Genomic DNA, 21,744 nt, shown 5'->3' with positions numbered 1-21,744 from the left:
AACAGCAGAGTGACCAATAGTCACCCAAGATACATCTGGAAAGGCCCCTGTGCGTCCAAGAACAGCGTTTCCACAAGACCATACGCGTATGTTTTCTTCCTCAGTGCACCCTAGAGCATTATGCCAGTCACGAACCCATTGTATAGCTGACATTATGCAGTGTTTTCATTGTTCTGTATCATCCATGACACACGCTCAAGTGTGAGGGAAATGCTTTATCGCCTGAGTTTCAACTCTTTTTATGAGGCAAGCCTAATGTCAGAATTTCAGCTTGAAATGCAACATGCTTTTTATTTCTTGGTCCAGTTACTGTCTGCCAAACGTATTCTCGTGTGAAGGCCTTTACCTGGGTGCATCGCCTTTGCTGTGGGTTTTGAAAACAAACTCCTGGAATGATGCTGGTGTAACAGAGCAGAATTTGGCCCTAAGCTGTAAACTAAAGTTAGACTCTTTAGCACGCTATAAAATGGTCTATAATGACTGCCAGAAAAATACATTAGTGCGGTATTTCTGAACCTTTTTGATACCAGGGACTGGCTTCCTGGCTTCCAAAACTGTGTCAGGCAGCTCTCAGGTACAAACAATGGTCCATGGCCAGTTGCTAAGGATTAGTGTTAATAGAATTAAAAGTCCAGGGCTCTAAGGCCCTAAGGCAGGGATGGGGAGCCTAGGGCCCCTGGACCTGGTCCCTGAAGCTCAGGGCACTCCCCCAGCATTGGGGATCCTGCACTGGTGCACCAGCCCCTCTCCCCCCAGCCATCCCACCAAAGGGCTGGAGCACACAAAATCTACTATCCTGGCCCGCCCCCCCAGACTCTGGCATGCGAAGGGGGAGCGTCTTTTTCCTTCCTTCTCAGTTTGTCAGTGGGGGTTGTTTGTTTTTCTCACTTGTGTGCAGCCCCCCACCTGATGTTTCTGTGAGTCAGTGACCCCTGGCCCAAAAAAGGTTCCCCATTCCTGCCCTAAGGAATTACAAAGTTCAGGAATCTTCCTGCCCAGAGAGTCCCCCTCACATGGGAAACTCACTGAGTGCTGGCTTCTAGCCCTGCCTCTCGGGCCAGTGGATGTACCAGAGGCAAACCTGGGCTCTAGAAGGGGTGTGACCTGGATGCTGCTATGCTCTGGCGATCCCCAGCTGACAGACCCCCTGCTGAGGGCCCTACAAAGTTGAGTTTTCTAAAGGACATCAACCTTCTGAACCAGTCCCCAGCAAGTGAGTGGCAAATGGTTCCTATGTGTCTCTACACACCTGCATCCAGTGGATACTTCAAATAGAGTTGAGACGTGACCTCCTGGTGTTGGCCTACAAAGGTTATTGCTTTTGGCATCCACTAGACTCTCTACAACTTCTCTACAGCTGTTGCAACAGCCCACAGACTATGGGAGTAACCGCTGTCCAACACATCCACCTGTGCTGGGGGGGGGGGGGAGGGCTTTTTATCACTGTAGCAAGTCAAGGCCAATCATATTTAGCTCTCTGTCATGCTGAGTCCCTGGGACTCCACTTAAATTAGTCCTGTCTGCTCAGCAAGTGAGCAGTTAGTTTTGGCACATGTGCTCTGTGCCAGCTAAGAAGAGAAGAAGGAATCTGTCGACACACTGACATGCCAAGTGCATGCTTTTAGTTGTGAAACTAGGGTGGGTTTTTACATTTTATTTCATTTTTATTTTGTAAAGGGAAGAAGTGCACTTTTAAAATTTAAAATCATCCGAACTCATGGCTCGACTGTTCCATGACCTCAACTGATTTTCTTGCGCCTGGGACAAAGAATTTGGAAATTTGTGAAAGAAGGTTTTAGTAAGGCTGAGTGAGAGTTTTACGTAGCAAACCTTCTCTGGACATTTGGGGACAAAACCGTGGCTGCTTGCTTTGTAAGTGCCATGCCCAGCACACTATGGGCACCGTGACTGGAATGTCCGGAATTCAACACCCATGACCAGGACAGCATTTTCAAAAGTGCTTAGCCCAGCTAACAAGGATGTTCCAATCATTCAAAGGCTAGCAGGAGATTGGGGTTCAATTCTCTGCTCTGCAACAGACTTCTGGTGTGACCTTGGTCACATCACTTAGTCTCCCCATGTTTCAGTACCCCATCTGTAAAATGGGATAAAAGGGACTCTTAGGATAAATATATTAGATGCTAGAGTAATGGGGACCATATAGTTACCTACAATCGATTTTTCTGCAATAGTCACAACAGAAGCTTCTGGGAGCCGGTTTCTTTTGAAATTCTAACCCCATGTTGTTGTTGTTGCTATTATATATTTAATTTTCAGGGGGGAGAAGAAGCTTATAGTATAAGCAGTACCATCCCTTGTGCATGGTTGCAAATCCTTCCCCTCCCCCAAAACAACCAGGAAAAAATGAGGAGCAAGAAAACATTTTTAAGCCTCTTCCCCTCCTTTTAGATTTCCGTCTGTTTATTGCTTTTGTTTAACAGATTGGAAAGACTGTGATGGCAGAGAACCTAAGCACCAGGGACATACCGAAGCCCTGGAACGTCTCCTTCAGCAGGTTCGAGCGGCTCATCAGCATTACAGTTGCCGAGGTAAGGATAAAAAACCTGTGGTAGGGCACCAGCCGAAGCCTCCGTGGCGCCTGTAATTTTAGCAGTTTCCTAACTGGGTCATACCTTCTCATTCATCAGGAAAAGAAAGATATTAATATTGGCCCATCTGGAATCACTTGAGCGCACTATCTTGCTCTTAACCCTTGCCATAAGTCATATGCAAACATCTGAAAGCAAACATGCACCGCTCACTTTCCTTTAATTGTTCCCCCTGCAAATCGTTTTTCACGCAGGCTTCCATGAAAAAGTTTCAGGGATTGCTCTTCTCCCTCCTCCCCCAATAATTTGTTTTAAAAACTATTTTGGATCAACCGAGAGAGGACTTGGCCTCCTCCAAATGTGAGGCACTATGTATTCTGGCAGAGGTGGTGCCAATGTAATGAAAAATAGTTGTACTAACCAGTGTGAAAGCAAGACGGCTACAACTTTTTTTTTTTTAACATAACAACCCAAAATGGGGAGAGGGTTCAAATCCCAGCCAGTTCTGTGCTCTTCATTCATGGGAAACAGACTGCCTTTGATAGCTCAAGAGTCAAAGCAGCAGCCTTTTTAAAGCTATTTAACAGTCTCTATTCTACATCGGCTGTTGAAATGTTGCTATTTATTTTTGAAATCAGATTTCTAACTGGAATAATGCTTGGAATTTTGGTTTAAACTGAAGAAGTCAAACTGCCACGAAGTTGTCATTTTCCCCTGCTGTTTTACGTCTCGTATTCCAAGCTGCATCAAACGATTCAAATTCACAGAAGTGCTTAAGACTGAAATCATCTGGCTGAAAATGAAAGATGCAGCCTTAATTCTCTGAGTGCAAATATACCATAATCATGATGATCAAGGGTCTGCCACAGTCCCTGTGTAGCTATGGCAACTTAATTCAGCCATGTTACTTGGAAAATGGAAAGAGCTATTGCAAGAAAGGAGAATGTTTCTCCAATGAAGATGCACCAAAATGAGAAGAGCCATTTTGCCTGGGACTGTCTTCCCTCTCCAGAGCAATAGCAGATGTCCAGGATCTTTCAGGTCAACTTCCCAGTGGAAGAGAAATAAATGATGCAGTCTGGATATATTCTAACTATAACTTGTTTTCTTTGCACACACATGCACACCCCAGTCCTGGAGCAGAAGTGGTCACAAACCACATGCAGGGCAAGCCGTTTTCTCAGGAATCTCAGCCCTCAGCCAATGCCAAGTTCCTAGGGAACACCTCTCCCTCAAAAATTGACTCCAGTTGGCGACCATGGCAGAAGCAAACTCGGCTGCTGTTTTCACGACTCCCATTTCTGTTCCTTGCCTAGCAAAACTAATAATAATACAGTATGTTTTCCCAAGACTGAGCATTTTCTTGCATGCTAAGAAAGAGAACTTGGAACGGCACCATCTGGCAGCCCTTGCCATGACAACATTCTTACTTTGGATCATATAAAAATTCTCAATCGCTTATGTTGTAGTGGAGCCTCACTTGTTGGATGAATGAGAATCGTAACATGATGAAAGGGCCTTTGGAGACTTGCCTAAGCTGTGTAGCTGGTGTCAGTCCCTTCCTTTTCAATATTTTTATGAAATTAGAGGCGCCTGGAAACTTTTTGCACTGAAGTATGGTCGGGGAAGGGAACAGCAAGGTCAGTTTTGCTCTAAACTTTGCAGCTGAACAAAATGCTGCATTTGTGGCAGAAGAAGGATTGTCTATGTCCCCGGAGAACTGGCCTTCAAAATAGGTTTCATAAATCTAACATTTTGAAAAGACTGGGCCAGCCCCTCAGCTGGAGTAAATCAGTACAGTTCCACTGATATCAATGGACTCACACTGATTTACACCAGTCGAGAACTAGGCCCATTATTTAGTTAGGCCTCACAACACATCTATCAGAGTGTAAGTAAATGTCATTATCCCATTATACAGAGGAAAAGACTGAGGCTCAGGGAGGCAAAGTGGCTATGAGTTAGTGTCACAACCCTACTCTCCTGACACTCAGTCCTATGTAAAATCCACTTGGTGACACAGAGCTCCTCAGGTAAAAATTGTGGGTAAGAAAATCAGCCAGTGTTACTCAGCATAGGTAAATTGACTTCAGTGGAGATTTGCTGAGGTACATTGGTTGGGGAGCCGGCCCTCCTAGTTGGTTTCGGCGGCAGAGCTAAAGGATAGGACAGAATTTGCTCTGAGACCATTTTTAACTGTGTACTTCCATTGGTTTAAGTGAGAGCAGAATCAGGCCCAGTGTTTAGTGACTAGTAGAATTAAGACTAACTAGTAGTAGAAGTAGGATTAAAAAACAGGAGTCCCAGGCCTCCAGTCAAGTACTCAATTCACTAGACCATGCCGTCTCAGTGAGTGAATGGGAACAGCAGACCCGTGACGGTATAGATCCCACTGATCAAAACCTCCCTATATAAGGGGAGCTCTAAGGGCAGCAGCTGCACTAATGCTCCAGCACGATAAAGGAGGAGTAAATTCCCCAGACTCCATAAAGAGCTCTGCACAAAGCCTGGTTGTGCAGCTTTGCGCGGAAGCCTGGAATTTGGCCTGATGTGCTCACACAAGCACCGGGAAGACTACGCTGGAATGTACAGTGAGTTTAAGAGCTTTTGGAATTAGATCCGTTGCTGCTTTTGAACCTGCTCTGTGATATGATGAAATCTCCTAGGGAATTGCTTAGGAAGCTTTGCTTTCATATGTTTAATCTTCTGGAAAATCCTGATGATTACAAACAACAAAGTCATCCATTTGTCTTCATAATACCATGCTACAGAAGAGCATAGCCAACTTACTACAATTACACATGTCCTGGCAACACTTCAGTTGTATTTTAAGTGCCTCTTTTTTTCTGTAAGATCATTGATTCCAAACAAATTCTGTGCAGGGATAAGTAATTGTGTGGGGCTTTGTTACAGGAGAAACCCCGTCTTCACTGACATTCTTTGCAAATATTTTATTTCTGGGACTTAGTTGTAATTATATTTTACTGGACAAGTCAGAGCCTAGTTCCCCCCCCCCCAAATATTTAATAGTAATTTGTTTAATCACCAGTAGAAGCCTTTTTTCTCCATTTAGCAAAGAGGTGAGAGGCTCTGATTTCATAATTTTTAAGTCTTTAGCTTGAACTAAATGCTTCACATGAATGTGAAATAACAGGCCTGCGAGGGCGTTCCCCTGCCATGGCTTGGGAACGATACACAAAACTGTGCATAATTCCAGTAGAGACCTTTAGGACCTTGATGCAGGGCAGAAAGCCCACTCAGTAATTTCTGCAGCAAGCCCATAACTTCTCATCAAGCTAAAGCATCTCTTGTAGCAAGTCATCCACTCTTAATACAAAGACTTGAGGCGATGGAGAAGCCATCACGTTTTTAGGCAAGTTGTTCAGATGGTTAATTGCTCCTCACTGTTAAAAATGTGCACTTTTACTTCCAGTCTGAATTTGTCTCGCTTTAGCTTTCAATCACTGGATCTATTTTCACACAGTGTGAATGGCAGGGGTCAGGACAAGAGCTGGACACTGCATATGCCCTCAAGTAGAGGCAAGGGTCATCTAAGTACTGAACAGGACTTGTGCTGACCCTCTTCATGACTGAATTCCATGCTAAGTGAGTGTACATTTTTGAGAAACTTCTGGTCTCATTAGATCTGATTCTCCTCTCAGAACAATCTGACACTGGTGTAATTCCACCAGCATCTAAGGCTACTCAATACGCGGCCTGTTTGTTTGCGGCCCGCGGGGCAGTTTGGGTTTACAAAAAGCTCAACACGCAGCCCACAGGTGGGATCCTTTGAACATGGCCTCCACTGGGAACACAACGGCGAGGCGTCTCTCAGGCAGGGTGAGCACTGAAAGATGCAAGCGGACAGGCAGGCTGGAACAGACAGGTACTGGGTGTCAGTGTTTCTAGTCCCCAGGAAGGAGGTGCCGGGAGTGCTGTGTGCTATAAGCTATTTGCATATATTTGCATATGTATTTGCATGTATATGCAACCACACTTAAGTTACAGCTCTTGGTATGTGCTGAGTATCATTGTGGGCCCTGAGGCTTCCAAAGTTGAGTAGCCCTAATCTAAGGAGTTACTTCACATTTACACAAGTTGGACGAGAGGTACTTGCTTCTGCACAGATGGGACTCTAGACAAGCCAACCCTTTCCACCCAGACATTCTTTCTTGTCAGGAAAACAGAACTGAGTAATAGAGATTCTTTTAGAGATACCATTATTGTACCCTGGAAGCCTGAGAATTGTTTTGCTCTTGTCCCCCACAAATCTATGTATGTTGCTTTTTTAAAAACCTGAGTTGCATTTTCCATTTTTTAGAAGACAACAAAGAAATATTTGGATGCCCTGCCTAAAGAAAAATAAACTGCCCAATGTTATACATTTACACTGGTAGTTAATTGCTCGGCACAATCCAAATTCCAATGATTCTGATTTCAATCTAATCACTAGTAATTCCCCAATTTCTGCCAGGAAATGTTTGTGCTAACGCCTTTAAGTGAGCTCATGGCGCGGTTGTCTTATCATTTATTAATGTGGACTTGCTCTGTCGCAATTGATATTTTACTGTTAGAGGCACTTTGCGTTATTTATTAGTTAATTAAATAACAAGCTATTAAAATTCCATTTCCTCTGGATTCAAATTATCCTCTAAACCCAGTTCCACATTACGGGCTTCTACTTACAGAAGACTGTAAAACAAAAGCAAACAACAATGCGGGAAAGTTTACTGCCTTTTATATAGTTTTACATTATTTCTTTTGCTGTTGGCCTCTACGAAGCTATGGACTCAATCCAAACCACTGAACATACCCTATTATTTCAGTGCTGTAATCTCTGGGCATTTTATGTGAAGTTATGTTGTTTTGCCTTTAGCAACTCAGCTCCCCCATATACAGGAGAGAATCTAATTTACATAATTAAGATGGAAAGGGTATTGCTAAGCTGGTTTTATTCAGAGAGAAGAGGAAGTGTGAGCTTTAACATAGTGTTTGGTTTACATTATGGTGGTACACTGAAATACACTCACAGGGAAGTAATAATGGTCCATGGGAAAGTTTTCCAAATATTTCCTTACTAAGGGAAGGAAGGCAAAACCAGTATTAGAAGTCTGTAAACATTAAAGGAGGAGTGTGGGGTGTAACTTGGAGTAATGGGGTAAAATTAAGGGGGTAAAATTAAGGGAAAGTAAATTGAAGATGAACGTTGAGAAATGGATATAGAGAAAGCATGAAAAAGAATAGCCCTTAGCTAAAGCACTGGCATGGGAGACAGGCTCCAATGCCTGGCTTTCCTTGAGCAGCTCATTTAATCTCTCCGTGCCTCAGTTTCTCATTGTCCTTAAAACAGGCATAATAATCCTTCCTTTGTCTTCACTATTTAGATTGCAAACTCTCTGGGGCTAGAACTCATGTGCAGTGCCGAATAAGTTTGGGCCTCTAGTTGCTACTGTAAGACAAAGCATAATAAAACATTACCTAATGGGAGACTGAGCTATGGAATTATTGCTAAAATTCTCCTCCTGTCTTCTCTTCTCTGTTGCGTCTTATCTCTAAGACTGCCTGGCAAGATGTTTAAAAGCACTTAATATTGTCCAAACTCTGCTGTCACTGATTACGATGGGAACAGAGTTACACTATGGTACGTCTAGACTACAGGCTTTTGTCGACAGAGGCTTTGTCAACAGATAGGGTGTGTCTAGACTGCATGCCTCCGTTGATGGAGGCATGTAGATTAGACAGATAGGCAAAGGGAAATGAAGCCGCGATTTAAATAATCGCGGCTTCATTTAAATTTACATGGCTGCTGCGCTGAGCCGACAAACAGCCAATCAGTGGTTTGTCGGCTCCGCGTGCTAGTCTGGACGCGCCGCGCCAACCTGAAAGCCTTTTATCGACATCCCCCATATGCCTCGTAGGATGAGGTTTACAGGGGATGTCGATAAAAGGCTTTCATTTTGACAGGGGAGCGTCCAGACTAGTGCCCGGAGCCGACAAACAACTGATCAGCTGTTTGTCGGCTCAGCGCGGCAGCCATGTAAATTTAAATGAAGCCACAATTATTTTAATCGCGGCTTCATTTCCCTTTTTCGAATACACAAATCTACATGCCTCCGTCGACAGAGACATGTAGTTTAGACGTACCCATACTGTTGACAAAGCCTCTGTCGACAAAGAGCGTCTAGATTACAGCCCGTTCTGTCGACAAAGCAAGCCGCTTTTTCGACAGAGAGTCCAGACGCTCTCTTTTGAAAAAGCACAGAGTGGATGCAATAGTGCCTTTTGTCGACAGAACTCTGTCAACAAAAAGCATTATTCCTCACAGAATGAGGTGTACCGCCATCGACAAAACTGCCACGTTCTGTCGACTTATTGTCTACAGAACTCGGCGGTAGTGTAGACGCAGGTATAGTTTTATCGACAAAAGTCCACTTTTGTCGACAAAACCCTGTAGTCTAGACACACCCATGCTGAACAGTGCTGTCCTGTCATCTGAAGAAGTGGGTTGCTCCCACAGAAGCTCATGATACTATCTACATGTTTTGTTAGTTTTTAAGGTGCTACTAGATTATTTGTTTTTAAGAGTTGGTTGGGGAATTTTTCAAAAGCACCTTTTATGTTTCAACAGAAAATACCAATTTGTCAAAACTGAAATTTTTTACAGAAATTTGTATGTGAGGTTGATGAGAAAAAATTGCCAGGAAGTTTTATCAGGCCCATGATGGAATTTCTGATCAAAATGCGTGAGTGAGAAGAGGGGCTTTGGGACGAGGGGGGAGTGAAAACTGAACCAAACTTACTCTTGAATAGCCAATGACTCATTGATTATGGACTGAACTGGGATGGGCCAGTCCCAGGTTCAAATTCCTGCTCAAAAGCAGGCAGAAGAAAGACAATGTGGAAAAAATCCAAATGCACTGGCTTCAAAAAATTTCCCAAAACAGAATTCTTGTTTTCCAGCCAGCCCTTATACTATTATTGAAAATCCCATCCATTAATGCTTTGGAGAAGAGATCGTTTTACAGTATGGCACAGATTCAAGTCTCATCCAAGTCAATGAGACTACTTGCATAGTAAGCAGTTACTCAGCATGAGAACAGCCAGATTGGGTCAGATCAAAGGTCCATCTAGCCCAGTATGGTGTCTTCTGACAGTGGCCAATGCCAGGTGCCCCAAAGGGAATGAACAGAAGAGAGACTCATCAAGCGATCTATCCCTTGTCACCCATTCCTAGCTTCTGGCTAGGGACAACTTCCGTAAGTAAAGGTGGCAGCATGTGGCTCTGTGTTTTTGAAGATCTTGGCCCAATGAAGACATTATTGGCAAATGTACTGTATATTTGAGAGAGTTTGTGAGTGAGCAAGCGAGTCTGTCGGTCTGTCTGTCTGTTTGGTCAAGAACTCCTCTTAAATGGTAAGAGCAAGGACCAACAAATGTGTTATGTGGTTTCCTCTTGTCATAACTTAAAGCAAGGTAAGGGTTTGCCTACGCAGCAAAGTTATTTAGAAATAACTTTCCTAGAATCTATCCAGCCAAACTGCTATTTTAAAATTAATTTGAAATAGTGGAGCGCTTATTTCGAATTTGGTAAACCTCATTCTACGAGGAATAGCGCCAAAGTTGAAATAGCTAATTTGAAATAAGCATTGTGTAGATGCTTATTGCGAAATAGGGGGCCTCCAGCCCTTCCCAGGGTGCCCTGGTGGCCACTCTGGGCCAAACCAGGAAAACTCCTCTCCTCTCCCCCAGCCCTGGAGCCCTTAAAGGGGTAGAGTCCATTTGGCCACAGGGTCTGTGCCAGCTCCAGGCTTGCCAGCCCAGAGCCCTCAGGCATGGCCCCTGACCCAGTTGCCAGCATGAGCCAACCAGCCAGTGCCAGCCAGCCCTCCACCGCTCCCCAGGAGCAGTCTGGCAGTTCCCAGGAGCTTGCCAGGGGCCGGAAAAGGCGGGCGCCTTCCTGGTCCAGTGCGGAGGTCATGGACCTGATTGAGGTTTGGGGAGATGCCTCCAACGTTCATGATCTCCACACTAGATGCAGGAATGCGGCTGTCTACAGATGGATGGCTGACAGCCTGGCCACCAAAGGCCACATGCGAACCCAGGAGCAGGTGCACATGAAAATAAAGGAGCTGAGGCAGGCCTATGCCAGGGCCACAGGGGGCAGCTCCCAACCAGGGGCAGACCCAGACCCCTTCCCCTATTTTGATGCCCTGGACCGCATCCTGGGGGACCGGACGGTCCGTGCCCCTCAGGTGGTCATCGACCCAGGGGCAGAGGGCCCTGACCAGAGCACAGTGGAGGAGCAGAAGGAGGATGGCCAGAAGTCACAGGAGCCTGGAGGGAGCGAGGCGCTCACCCAGGACCCCTGAGCCATCACAGCAGCCATGTCACCGCTGTCTTCCAAGGCCGGGGAGACCTTGACATGTGAGTGCCATCACTGTCCCCTTATGTGGGGTGGGGCGGGGCAGGGCGGGGGAGCCCAGGGACCGCACGTGTGGGCCTTGCTGACCATGGATCATGCAGCAACCTGTTCATGTGCCGTGCCAGCCAGGGCATGTGGCCCAAGCTGGCTGTCACACAGGGGCCCTGGCCTGTTACCCACACGCATGTATGTATGAAGGCACATGACATGCTCCTGACCCCGGGGAGGTACACTGCACAATGCCCTCCCTCCAGAATCCCCCTCTACACAGAGGCAAGACACATCTCTCCTCCTCCCCCTCCCCCCCGCCACCCACACTATATACAGCACAGGGGCATGGATACAGTCCTGGGCCAGCTCACACTCCCGGGGATAGCAGGACATGATGGTGCGGAGACCTGCTGTTCTCGCCTTGCAGAGGGGGGCTGGGCTTCACCCACTGTGTCCCCAGGGATAACTGACCACTTCTCATGTTTCTCCACAGCTGCACCATCTTGAGTGCAGGGCGCACCACCCCTCCACGACATCCTCCCGCACCCAGGCCAGCAGGCTCACCCGGAACCAAGAGGGAGTACCAACGGCAGCACCTGGGATTACTGTGAAGGCAGGTCCGCATCCAGGAGCACTGGGTGCATGAAGACCTGCAGCTGCAGAGGGAGACCTTGTGGGAGCTGTTTGCCCAGGGCCGTGCCGTCCGTGACCATCTGCAGACCCTGGTGCAGAGATTGCTGCCTGCTGCCGCTCCATCCCCTGCAGCCGCCCCAGCTATCACTCCTCCTCCCACTCCTGCTCCCCCTCCCGCTTCTTCCTCCCCCCCCCCCACCCACTCCACCCTCCATACCCACTCCCCCCCCAGGAACGCTGAGGCCCCCGCACCCACAGTGCTGGGAGATAGGTGGACCAGCAAGACCCCCAACCCTGAGCTTCTCCTCCCCCTTCCTCTCCTTGCCTCCCCCTTCCAGCTCTCTCCTCCCAGGTTTCTCCTTCCCCTCTCCCACCCTCATTCCCCTCTCACCCCAGTTATGGTCAATAAACAGAGTTTGTTTTTGGCAACACAGGTGTTTTTATTTTACATCCGGAAGGGGGGTTAGGGAGGAGAAAGTGGAAGGACATGTGGGTGGAATAAGGCACAATGCCCCAGTGGGGCACGCCAGGGAGACTTCACTCCTCCTCCGGGTGGAAGCTCTTCCGCAGGGCCTCCCGGATACCGACAGCCCCCCAATGGGCCTCCCAGCTGGCAGCCATGTGGGGCTGCGTGTAGAGGCCATCCAAGTGGTCAGCCTCTGCCATCCAGCCTGGCAGGAAAGCCTCCTCCTTCCTCTCGCACAAATTATGCAGCACACAACACATTGCCACCACGTGCAGAATATTCCACTCGGATAGATCCAGGCTGGTGAGGAGGCATCTAAAATGAGCCTTCAACTGGCCAAACGCCCCCTCCACCACGATGCGGGCCCTGCCGAGCTTGGCATTAAAGGCCTGTTGGGAGGGGTTGAGGTGTCCCATATAGGGTTTCATCAGCCAGGGTTGTAGGGGATAGGCCGCATCCCCCACCAGGCACAAAGACACGTCCTCGTCCCCGACCCTGATGTGGCGGTCGGGGAAGAAAGTCCCAGTGTGCAGCCTTTGACACACAGAGGAGTTGCGGTAAACCCACGTGTCATGTGCTTTGCTGGACCAGCCCACGTTAATGTCCACGAATTGGCCCCGGTGGTCAGACACAGCCTGCAGGATGATCGAGAAGTATCCCTTCCGGCTGATGTAGAGGGAGACCTGGTGATCCGGGGCACGGATGGGGATGTGCATCCCATCGATTGCCCCTCTGCAGTTGGGGAAGCCCAGGGCACAAACCCCTTGATCACCGTGTCCACATCAGTGAGGTGGATGACTCTGCGAAGCAGCACTCTGTTGATGGACTTGACCACCTGCAGAGGGACACACAAAATCACCAAGAGTCACTGGGGTGCCAGGGTGGCTGACAGTGCTCCTTCCTCGCCACTGCCCCGCGCCCCCACTCCCAGGAGCAACCCGCCCCTGCAATCCTGGCCACCGCGGGCAGTCCATAGTGTGGGTGGGACAGACCAAACCCTCCCGTGGAGGGGACTTGCACCCCCTCTCTCCATTTTCCCTGCCCATCCCCTCCTCGCACCCCCTCCTTGGCACAGTGGCCAGAGATTGCCAGACCTGCATGAGCACTGCTCTGACGGTGGATCTCCCCACGCCGAACTGGTTCGCCACAGATCGGTAGCTATCCGGCATGGAAAGCTTCCAGAGGGCGATGGCCACACGCTTGTGGAGGGGAATAGCGGGCCTCGTGCATGTCCCGTCGCCGCAGAGCAGGGGTGAGCCACTCACAGAGCTCGAGGAAGGTGTCCTTCTTCATCCTGAAGTTCTGGGTCCAGTGTTGGTCTCCCCAGCACTCCAGGATGGTGTGATCTCACCAGTTGCTGCTGGCGTCCAGACGCTAGATGTGGCAGGGCACGCTGGAATCCAGACGCTGCTGCTGCTCCTCCATGGCTCCCGGGGGGTCCGGAAGAGGGCCTGGGGTTGGGCTGCACCGGATGCTGCCAGGCAGTCTCCAGCAATTGCTGCCAGGCTTGCAGCAAGACATCCAAAATGAGCACCAGAGTGCCCAGAGGCAGCTCTGGCTCCATGGTGCCGAGTGCTGTGGTGTACCAAGTCAGGGCAACCAAAGCAAGCAGAGAAAAAAATGCTTTGCTGTCCCTCAGCAAGGTAGGCAAGCAAGCAGGGAAAGCTGAGAACCAGCTGTCCAGGGGGAACCCTTTAAGCACAAGCCTCAGATAGCCTCAGGCAGCAGCCACATAAAACAACTACTGACCTAATGCCCTGCTGGAACCGGTTTCAGTGGACCTTAAATGCGATTCAGTGTCCAATCAGTGCGGATGCGCTATTTTGAAATAGCAGAATGCTATTTCGAAATGCATTTTGTGTGTAGACGCATTATTTCAAAGTAACACTGTAGTGTAGATGTACCCTATGGCTGTGCCTAGACTGCATCCCTTTTCCGTAAAAGGGGTGCAAATTAGACACATCGCAATTGCAAATGAAACGGGGATTTAAATCCCCCCGCTTCATTTGCATAAAAATGGCTGCCGCTTTTTTCCGGCTCGGAGCTTTGCCGGAAAAAAGCACCAGTCTAGACGCGGATCTTTCGGAAAATAAAGCCTTTTCTGAAAGATCCCTTATTCCTTATTTTAAGAGGGATAAGGGATCTTTCGGAAAAGGCTTTATTTTCCAAAAGATCCGCATCTACACTGGCGCTTTTCTCTGGCAAAGCTCTGAGCTGGAAAAAGCGGCAGCCATTTTTATGCAAATGAAGCGGGGGGGATTTAAATCCGCGCTTCATTTGCAATTGTGATGTGTCCAATTTGCATCCCTTTTACGGAAAAGGGATGCAGTCTAGACACAGCCTAAGGGTTTAGCTGTACAGAGGGAGGACAGGGAACTGCAGCTCCCCCTCCCCCTTCATACAGGATCATCGCTGGCTGTTCCCCTTCATCAGGGAGCGAAAGGAAAGTGCACAGTTTGCTGCATTCCTCAAGCTGGCCAGGGAACACATGGGGAAGATGAACCAGGACCTTCCCCAGACCTTGCCCTGGCTGTTCACACTGGAGCTGCAGTGGCCGTGGAGAGGTGCTCTTCACCTTGCCCCAAGCTGTTGAGGTATGAGAAGCTGAGGTAGTCTTCACTCCCCGGGGAAGCCTGCATAAATTAAATAAGTTAATGGAGATTGCCTATCTCCTAGAGCTGGAAGGGACCTTGAAAGGTCATTGAGTCCAGTCCCCTGCTTTCACAGCAGGACCAAGTACCATCCCTGACAAATTTTTGCCCCAAATCCCTAAATGGCCTCCACAAGGATTGATTTCACAATCCTGGGTTTAGCAGGCCAATGCTCAAACCACTGAGCTATCCCTCCCCCTGAAGGCCTATTCCAGAGTAATAATTTAAATTAAGAAAACCAAAAATTAATTGAATTAAGGACCCGAGCAATGCCGGGTAACTCTTCTAGTAATAAATGATGCTAAAAGAAATAATCTTCCAAGAGAAAACACTGAATACAATATTGTTAAGAACAGTTTTGCACTGGAAAGATTATGGATTTGATGACCTAATAAGTTTTCCCATCTCAGAACTGTATCATTCCAAAATAACTTCACCTCATTTGTTCTCTTTGTGTTTGCTGTTCAGCAGATCCATAATTATGCTAACAATGTAGCTTCTTTCTGTGGTCTCCAATGTGCAAATTATGGTGCAAATTTATTCATCCTTTAAAAGTATGTTGAACACTTCCCCAGATGGGGTTTTGACAAGAACAAATTTAAATGTTCAGGCTTAGAACTTGTTAAGGAGACACAGTCAGACACCTCTGATTTTGCATTAGAGGCAAGAGGACAATATGTTATTCTGAGAATATCCAAGGAGACGGATTAGCAACATGCAACAAATAGTTTTCTACAAAAAGCTGGCAGGATAATAGGCTCTCCCAACACAGAATGGTTAACCTCCAAATGTACTGAAGGATCAGTCCAGATGCTTATCCAGACTTCATCTAATTAATCAGAACATCATGGCTCTGTAAAACTACACTGTAATTTCACACAATTACCATTTTCTGCCCTTCTTTCTTTCCACATCAGCCAGAAATACCATGAGTCTTGACTCTCTGGGACTGATTCTCCTCTCCCTGACACCAGCATTAAACAGAGTGACTTCACGGAAGTCAATGGTGTTTCATCAGTACAAAACCAGTTTTGAAAGCCTGCTCTTCTTGAGAGTGGCACGTAAAAAGCAACTCTTCAAAAGCAATTTGTGAAGCTCACCAGCAGCTTTTACTGGTTGTACAAAATCTTTGCACAATGCTGCATGTTCTTGAGTGCCATCTACTGGCATATCCTCTAAAAACTATTTACATATACCTTTTGTAGAGCACTCTGGCCTTGTCTCTGCTTATGGGAGGATTGAGGCTTCAGTGATCGATCTTCCAGGGTTCGATATAGTGGGTCTAATAAAGACCTGCTAAATCAAACACTGAGGGCATCCCCATTGACCACAGTACTCCTCATGACAGCAATTCTCCTGTTGACCTCCCGTTGTGGGGCCACCCCAGAAAATCAGTGCAAGTTATGTCGACTCCAGCTACGCAATTCACTTAGCTGGCATTGCATATCTTTTATTGATTTTCTCTACCAGTGTAGACCTCGCTTTTCATAACAGATCCTCCCAACTCCCATTGGGAGTTTTTTTATTTGCTTCAAAGGAAATCAGATCAGGCCCTAAGTGAGAGCAGTATCAGACCAGCAGTATCAGGTCCCAGTATCAGGACCACTACTTTCGCAGAGACTTATGAAAACTAAAAGTGATTTAACCAACAAAACATTAACCAACATTTTTAGAACCTCCCAAAAGAGTAACTTCTTCTTTTTCAGAGTAAGTCCATCCATCTTTCGTTTATAGTCAGACACACAGTAGGATAGATCTATATCTCAGCTTGCCATGAACTAAGTATTCACATAGACACTTATTTAATTTTTTAATGCTGTCACCAAATTGTTAATATCTGGTATTGCTTTTGTAAGTCTGTTCCCTCCCTTGTAAGTGATTAGAACCAAAACAAGAACATCAATCATTCAGTTACTAGGAGCTTGAAAGTATAAATAGGCTTAGGTCGCAAAATTTTGGAATGTGATTTCAAGCATCATACAATTCAAGAGTGTTCAGATCTGCACCTTTGTTTCCATCCATTATAAGGGACCATTTGCAAAATTCAAAACCAGATTTTGAATGTCTTGAAACTTAAGATCCATGGCATTGGTCCAGGCCCCTCTTTGCTTGGAAGCCAACCAACAAGATTTTTTTTCAGAGTCCATTGGTATTAGGAGGTCATTCTGATCTTCCTTATCACTGACAGAATGGATGCATAGGGAAAAGAGGTGCATCTGTGAAATACTTGTGTATCGATAGGCAGAAACCTACTGAAATTAAGTAATGAGATGAGAAAAGACAAATGTTCTTTGTGTTTTACTGAAGTTTGCACTCTTTTTGTTTGTTTGTTTGTTTGTTTTTATTTTGCATTTTAGAAAGTTCTAAACTACAGAATGCTGGTCGCAAACAATCCGTCTCCAGGAGCCTGAAGCATCTTTTCCATTCTTCAAACAAGTTTGTGAAGACTCTAAAACGGTTTGTTGTATTTCATTTTCCAAAAACGCTAAGTTAGCTGCAAACGGGAGCTTACATACCAAAAAGACTGGCAACTCAGACATAACTACGGCCAGGTTCTCTTGTTGCTTAAATTGCAATGAGTCAGAAGTAATCATAATGAAATACAAGGACATATAAAAAAACTGGTGTGACTGGAAATTGAACTTGAGTGGGTATCTTTCCATTGTCTCACTGGCTAGGGACATAGAACCTTGTGGAACCTTGTATGCAAAACCACAGTGCTGTTATTTAAATGTTTTAACATGCTGGTTCCATTGCTGCCTCAAAACTGGAATTTCAGATATAAAATGTAGGGCTTAGACATCCTGCTTAAGCACATTTATAAGTCTCCTTCTCAAGCAAGCAACCCACCTGAGAGGTGCCTAATATTTTTGGCTTGTGCTACGACCTTCGTGACCCAGGCACGACTGAGCCTGGATGCTTTGGTTTCAGTAAATGAAAGCTACCCATGCCGGATTACTTCTTCTTTCATCACCAAGAGCATTCAGTTTGCTTTTTCTTCTTTGTATTTTGATAAGCGTTTTATTCTTCCAAAAGAGCTCTCTAGGGTCTTTAAAGCCCCTAAAACGACTGGTTAATGTATGTAACTAATTACAAGAGTAAATATTGAAAGGAATGATTTCTATAAACAGCTTTGCAGATATATTGGCCAAATTATACCCCAGAACATTCCTGTAAATCCATCCTAACTCTTTGATTTCAATGGAGTTACTCCAGATTTTTGCTGGTGTAGAAGAGAGCAGAACTTGGCCCATTATTCGTACACAATACTAACATATACATTGATTTCAGAAAGCATCATGGCTCCAATCATGCACTATTTACTCAGGCAAAATTTCCACTAAAACTGAAGTCAATGGGAGGTTTTACGTGCACAAGTTGTGCAAATCAGGATCCTAGGTGACTATGTGATGGTAGTGTCCTTGTATTTGGAGCAGTACATTTCCTATGACCATTTTGCAGGAGTCACTGAGTGAAATTCTATGGCCTTTGTCAAGGAACAGGTCAGATTAGTGTCCCTTCTGACCTTAAAATCTACGGGTCTATGTCTTTGCCTATGCAGGACACGTGGAGCTGGTTTTGATAATTTTTTAGACTCTGATTGCTTGCTTTCTTGTTTGTCTTTCTTCCTTTCAGTGGACTCTACATAGCTGTCATATTTTACTACAAAGACAACTTGTTAGTAACCAATGAAGATCAAATCCCAATTGTGGAAATTGATGACTCTCACACCAGTTCCATTATGCAAGATTTTCTGTGGTTCACAAAGGTAACAGGCACCTAATTTCAGATACTGTCTCTCAATGGCCTGCGCCAGAAACGGGCCCACCGACAGGAAGTAGGAGTGGGCAATTACCCAGGGACCCAAGAGATTTAAAAGGCCCCGGGGGAGCAGGGCAGGGAGAGAAGTGGCAGTACAGTAGAACTAGAAATTGCGCCAACCTTAGTATATTTCCAGAGCAAAATATGATAGCAGTGAAGACTCAAAGCGATGAAGCATCTTACTTTTTGCTTGGGTTATTTTTTTTTCTTTCTAGCATTTTTTAAGGGATAAATCCTGTTTAGCCCATTGATGGGCATGGAAGGCACTGGTCATAGTCAAATTTATTCACTGAGATGTCTAATCCCCCGTGACCCTATCTCCAGTTAATTATTTAGGGGCTTCTGGGGAAAGAAGAAAGCAGTGAAAGAACATTAAATATTGACCAAAAGTTTCAGGGGCTAGTGTTTGGACTGTCCAAGATTAAAGACATTGTCACGTTATTTCTGAAGACACTAAATCAATCTTACATGAAAATTCACTGATGAACCAAGATACGTGCATGCTGTGTATGGAATGTTCTCTCTGTAGCTAGGGATGATTTCTTTCTCTCGTGCACACTCTCTCTTTCTCTCTAATCAATAACTACCCACGTTAGCCCCACCCACAGAAACTCAAATTGAACAATAGCTACGGATTTTTCCCAAGCCAAATATGCTTTTATTTTTACTGTCGGCTTTTCAAGCATGGAAAACACAGGGGATTGAATGGTGACATATATTTTGCAGCTGTCTTGTATGTGGGATGATATCAGATGGCTGAGGCAGAATATGTCTATATCCGTGTCCTCGTCAACAGCACTTCAAGCCAGGCAAAAGATGATTTCAGCAACGGCACAGTTACAGGTTAGTTGCATTGCATATTTTTAGTGGTGTATTTAAGTACATTTCCTGGGCTCTGAGGGAAGCTGCTGCCAGCTGTTCTCTGCTTTATCTCATCTTTGAGAGCAAGAGTAGCATCTGCTCTGAAATGAGCTGATACACCGATATCACCTGCTGGAAATGAGTGATCATGCGAAAAGTAAACATAGGGAAAGGAAAAACAATGACAGAGGAAGAAACAAGCACAAGGCAGAAAATAAATATCCTAGATAAGTCCAAGATTTTGCAGGTAAGGGACACAGGAAAAGAGCAGCGATCATAATCTTGTGATACATTAATTCAAATGCCTATGGAAAAGGCCTGTTACTTGTGTTACTGTAGCACCTACAGGCCTGGATCAAGATTAGAACCCCTTTCTGGTGTAAGGTAACGGGCACACAAAGAGGAGGAGACAGCTCCTACCCCAAAGAGCTTGTAGTAACATGGCAGACAAAGGTTTGGGAGCATTGTTGTCTCCATTTCACAGAGACATGAAGGCTGGGCTCCTCCGAGGAACCTGAGGGAATTAGATATCCAAATCTCATTGCATGTCAATGGAAGCCCAGGTTCACGTGTGAAGCTTGTGGTGGGAATTGAATCTAGCTTTTCAGAGTCATAGACTGGTGGTGAAACCCCAAGGCCATCCTTGCTGGCACTACGCTTACAGAATTAAATAGAGATGGCCAGAAAAAAACCCTGAATGGACACATCAGTAACCCTTCCTTTTTCCGCATCCTGTGTGTGATTTGTCTACGTAGTCTGTAAACTCTCTGGGGATAGTGCAGTGTCATGCAGAAGCAAGGCGTCCAACACAATGGGATTCCTTTCTCCGTTGGGGTCTTTAGATGCAAGTAGTCTCAGATGAGTAGCTGTGTTAGTCTGTATCTGCAAAAAAGAAGGTATCCTGTGGCCCTTTAGAGACTAAAGTCTGGTCTACACTACAGCGGAAGGTAGAATTAAGATACACAACTCCAGCTATGTTAATTACAAAGCTGGAGTCAGCATATCTTACATCATATTTCTGCGCCATCCACACAGTAGAAGGTCAATGGGATCAAACACTGCCATTAGCTTCCCTTAGTCCTCATGAGGACAGGAGTACCGGTGCCGACGAGGGCACCCTCTAAGTTCAATTTAGTGACTCCTCACTAGACCCGCTAAATCGAACTTTGAAGATCGACCGCAGCAGATCTTATGTTCTTATGTAGTGAAGATGTGGCCTAACAGATGTATTAAAGCATACGTTTTCATGGGTAAAACCCATTTCAGGATTCCTCATTGTAGATGCAAATAATTAGTGATAGCAGTGATAATCCTAGATCTGAGGAAGCTGGTGATGAAATAAATTACTTACCTGGGGTTTTTATACACCAGAGCTGCCAATGAAAGTATTTCTCTTCCTTCTATCCCAGGCACCAGGGCATTTGAGTAGTTCACAAACATTAATTACTGAGCCCATTTCACAGGTAGGGAAACTGAGGCACATAGGAATTTTTTTTTTTAAGTGACTTGCTCAAAGCAGAGCCATGGTGGGAACACAGCTCACCTGCGTCCCAGCTATTGGGTTGCCACATAATCATTCTTCTCCTTACCCCAGATCACTGCAATCACTGAGTTTTATCGCAGCTGTTACCTCCTAGCACTGTGTGAGTATTATTGTGCATATCTTTAGCTTAGTTGTATGTCTACCTGCAATGAAAGCTATACATGAGACAAGCATTCCCAGGCAGCCACCTGTCTTGAAAGATAACCCTCACACACACACACACACACGCACGCACGCACGCACGCACACACACACACACACACATACATATCCACAAATGCCTGAAGTGCAGATTTGATCCACCTTCAGGTGTCTTTGCTCCTTAAGCTGGAGATGCAAGTCCCTGCTCAAGCTGAAAACTTGCACAATCAAGTCACTGTGCTAAAAATAGTGTAGCTGTGGCCCTGCGAGTGACTAGATGGGCTAATCACCTGTTTGTGACCTAGGCTATGTCTAGACTGCAGGCTTCTTTCGAAAGAGGCTCTTTCGAAAGCATCTTTCGAAAGAGCCTCTTTCAAAAGATCGCGTCTAGACTGCAGGCGGATCTTTCGAAAGAGAAATCCGCTTTTTCGAAAGAGAGCACCCAGCGAGTCTGGATGCTCTCTTTCGAAGACGGCCTCTTTACATTGAAGAACGCCTTCTTTCGAAAGAGGAACTTTCGAAAGAAGGCGTTCTTCCTCGTGAAATGAGGTTTACCGCCATCGAAAGAAAAGCCGCGTTCTTTCGAAATAATTTCGAAAGAACGCGGCTTGAGTCTGGACGCAGGGGAAGTTTTTTTGGGAAAAGGCTACTTTTCCCGAAAAAAC

The 21,744-nt window shown here is 45.9% G+C and overlaps 1 protein-coding gene across 2 annotated transcripts in view; it reads left to right on the top strand.

The window, feature by feature from the left end:
• The window catches only part of ANKFN1 (ankyrin repeat and fibronectin type III domain containing 1), a 364,510-nt gene that overhangs the window by 304,381 nt on the left and 38,385 nt on the right, over window positions 1-21,744 (top strand). For both annotated transcript variants that reach the window (XM_075903834.2, XM_075903832.2), the window contains 4 exons: window positions 2,442-2,549; window positions 17,070-17,169; window positions 18,349-18,481; window positions 19,261-19,377. In XM_075903834.2, the coding sequence (XP_075759949.2) occupies window positions 2,442-2,549; window positions 17,070-17,169; window positions 18,349-18,481; window positions 19,261-19,377 (458 nt within the window). The remainder of the gene's footprint in view (window positions 1-2,441; window positions 2,550-17,069; window positions 17,170-18,348; window positions 18,482-19,260; window positions 19,378-21,744) is intronic.

The sequence above is a fragment of the Pelodiscus sinensis genome, chromosome 20 (genome assembly GCF_052426305.1).
Source record: "Pelodiscus sinensis isolate ZL-2025 chromosome 20, ASM5242630v1, whole genome shotgun sequence".
NCBI lineage: Eukaryota > Metazoa > Chordata > Testudines > Trionychidae > Pelodiscus > Pelodiscus sinensis.
This window is presented reverse-complemented; position numbering and strand designations above follow the sequence as displayed.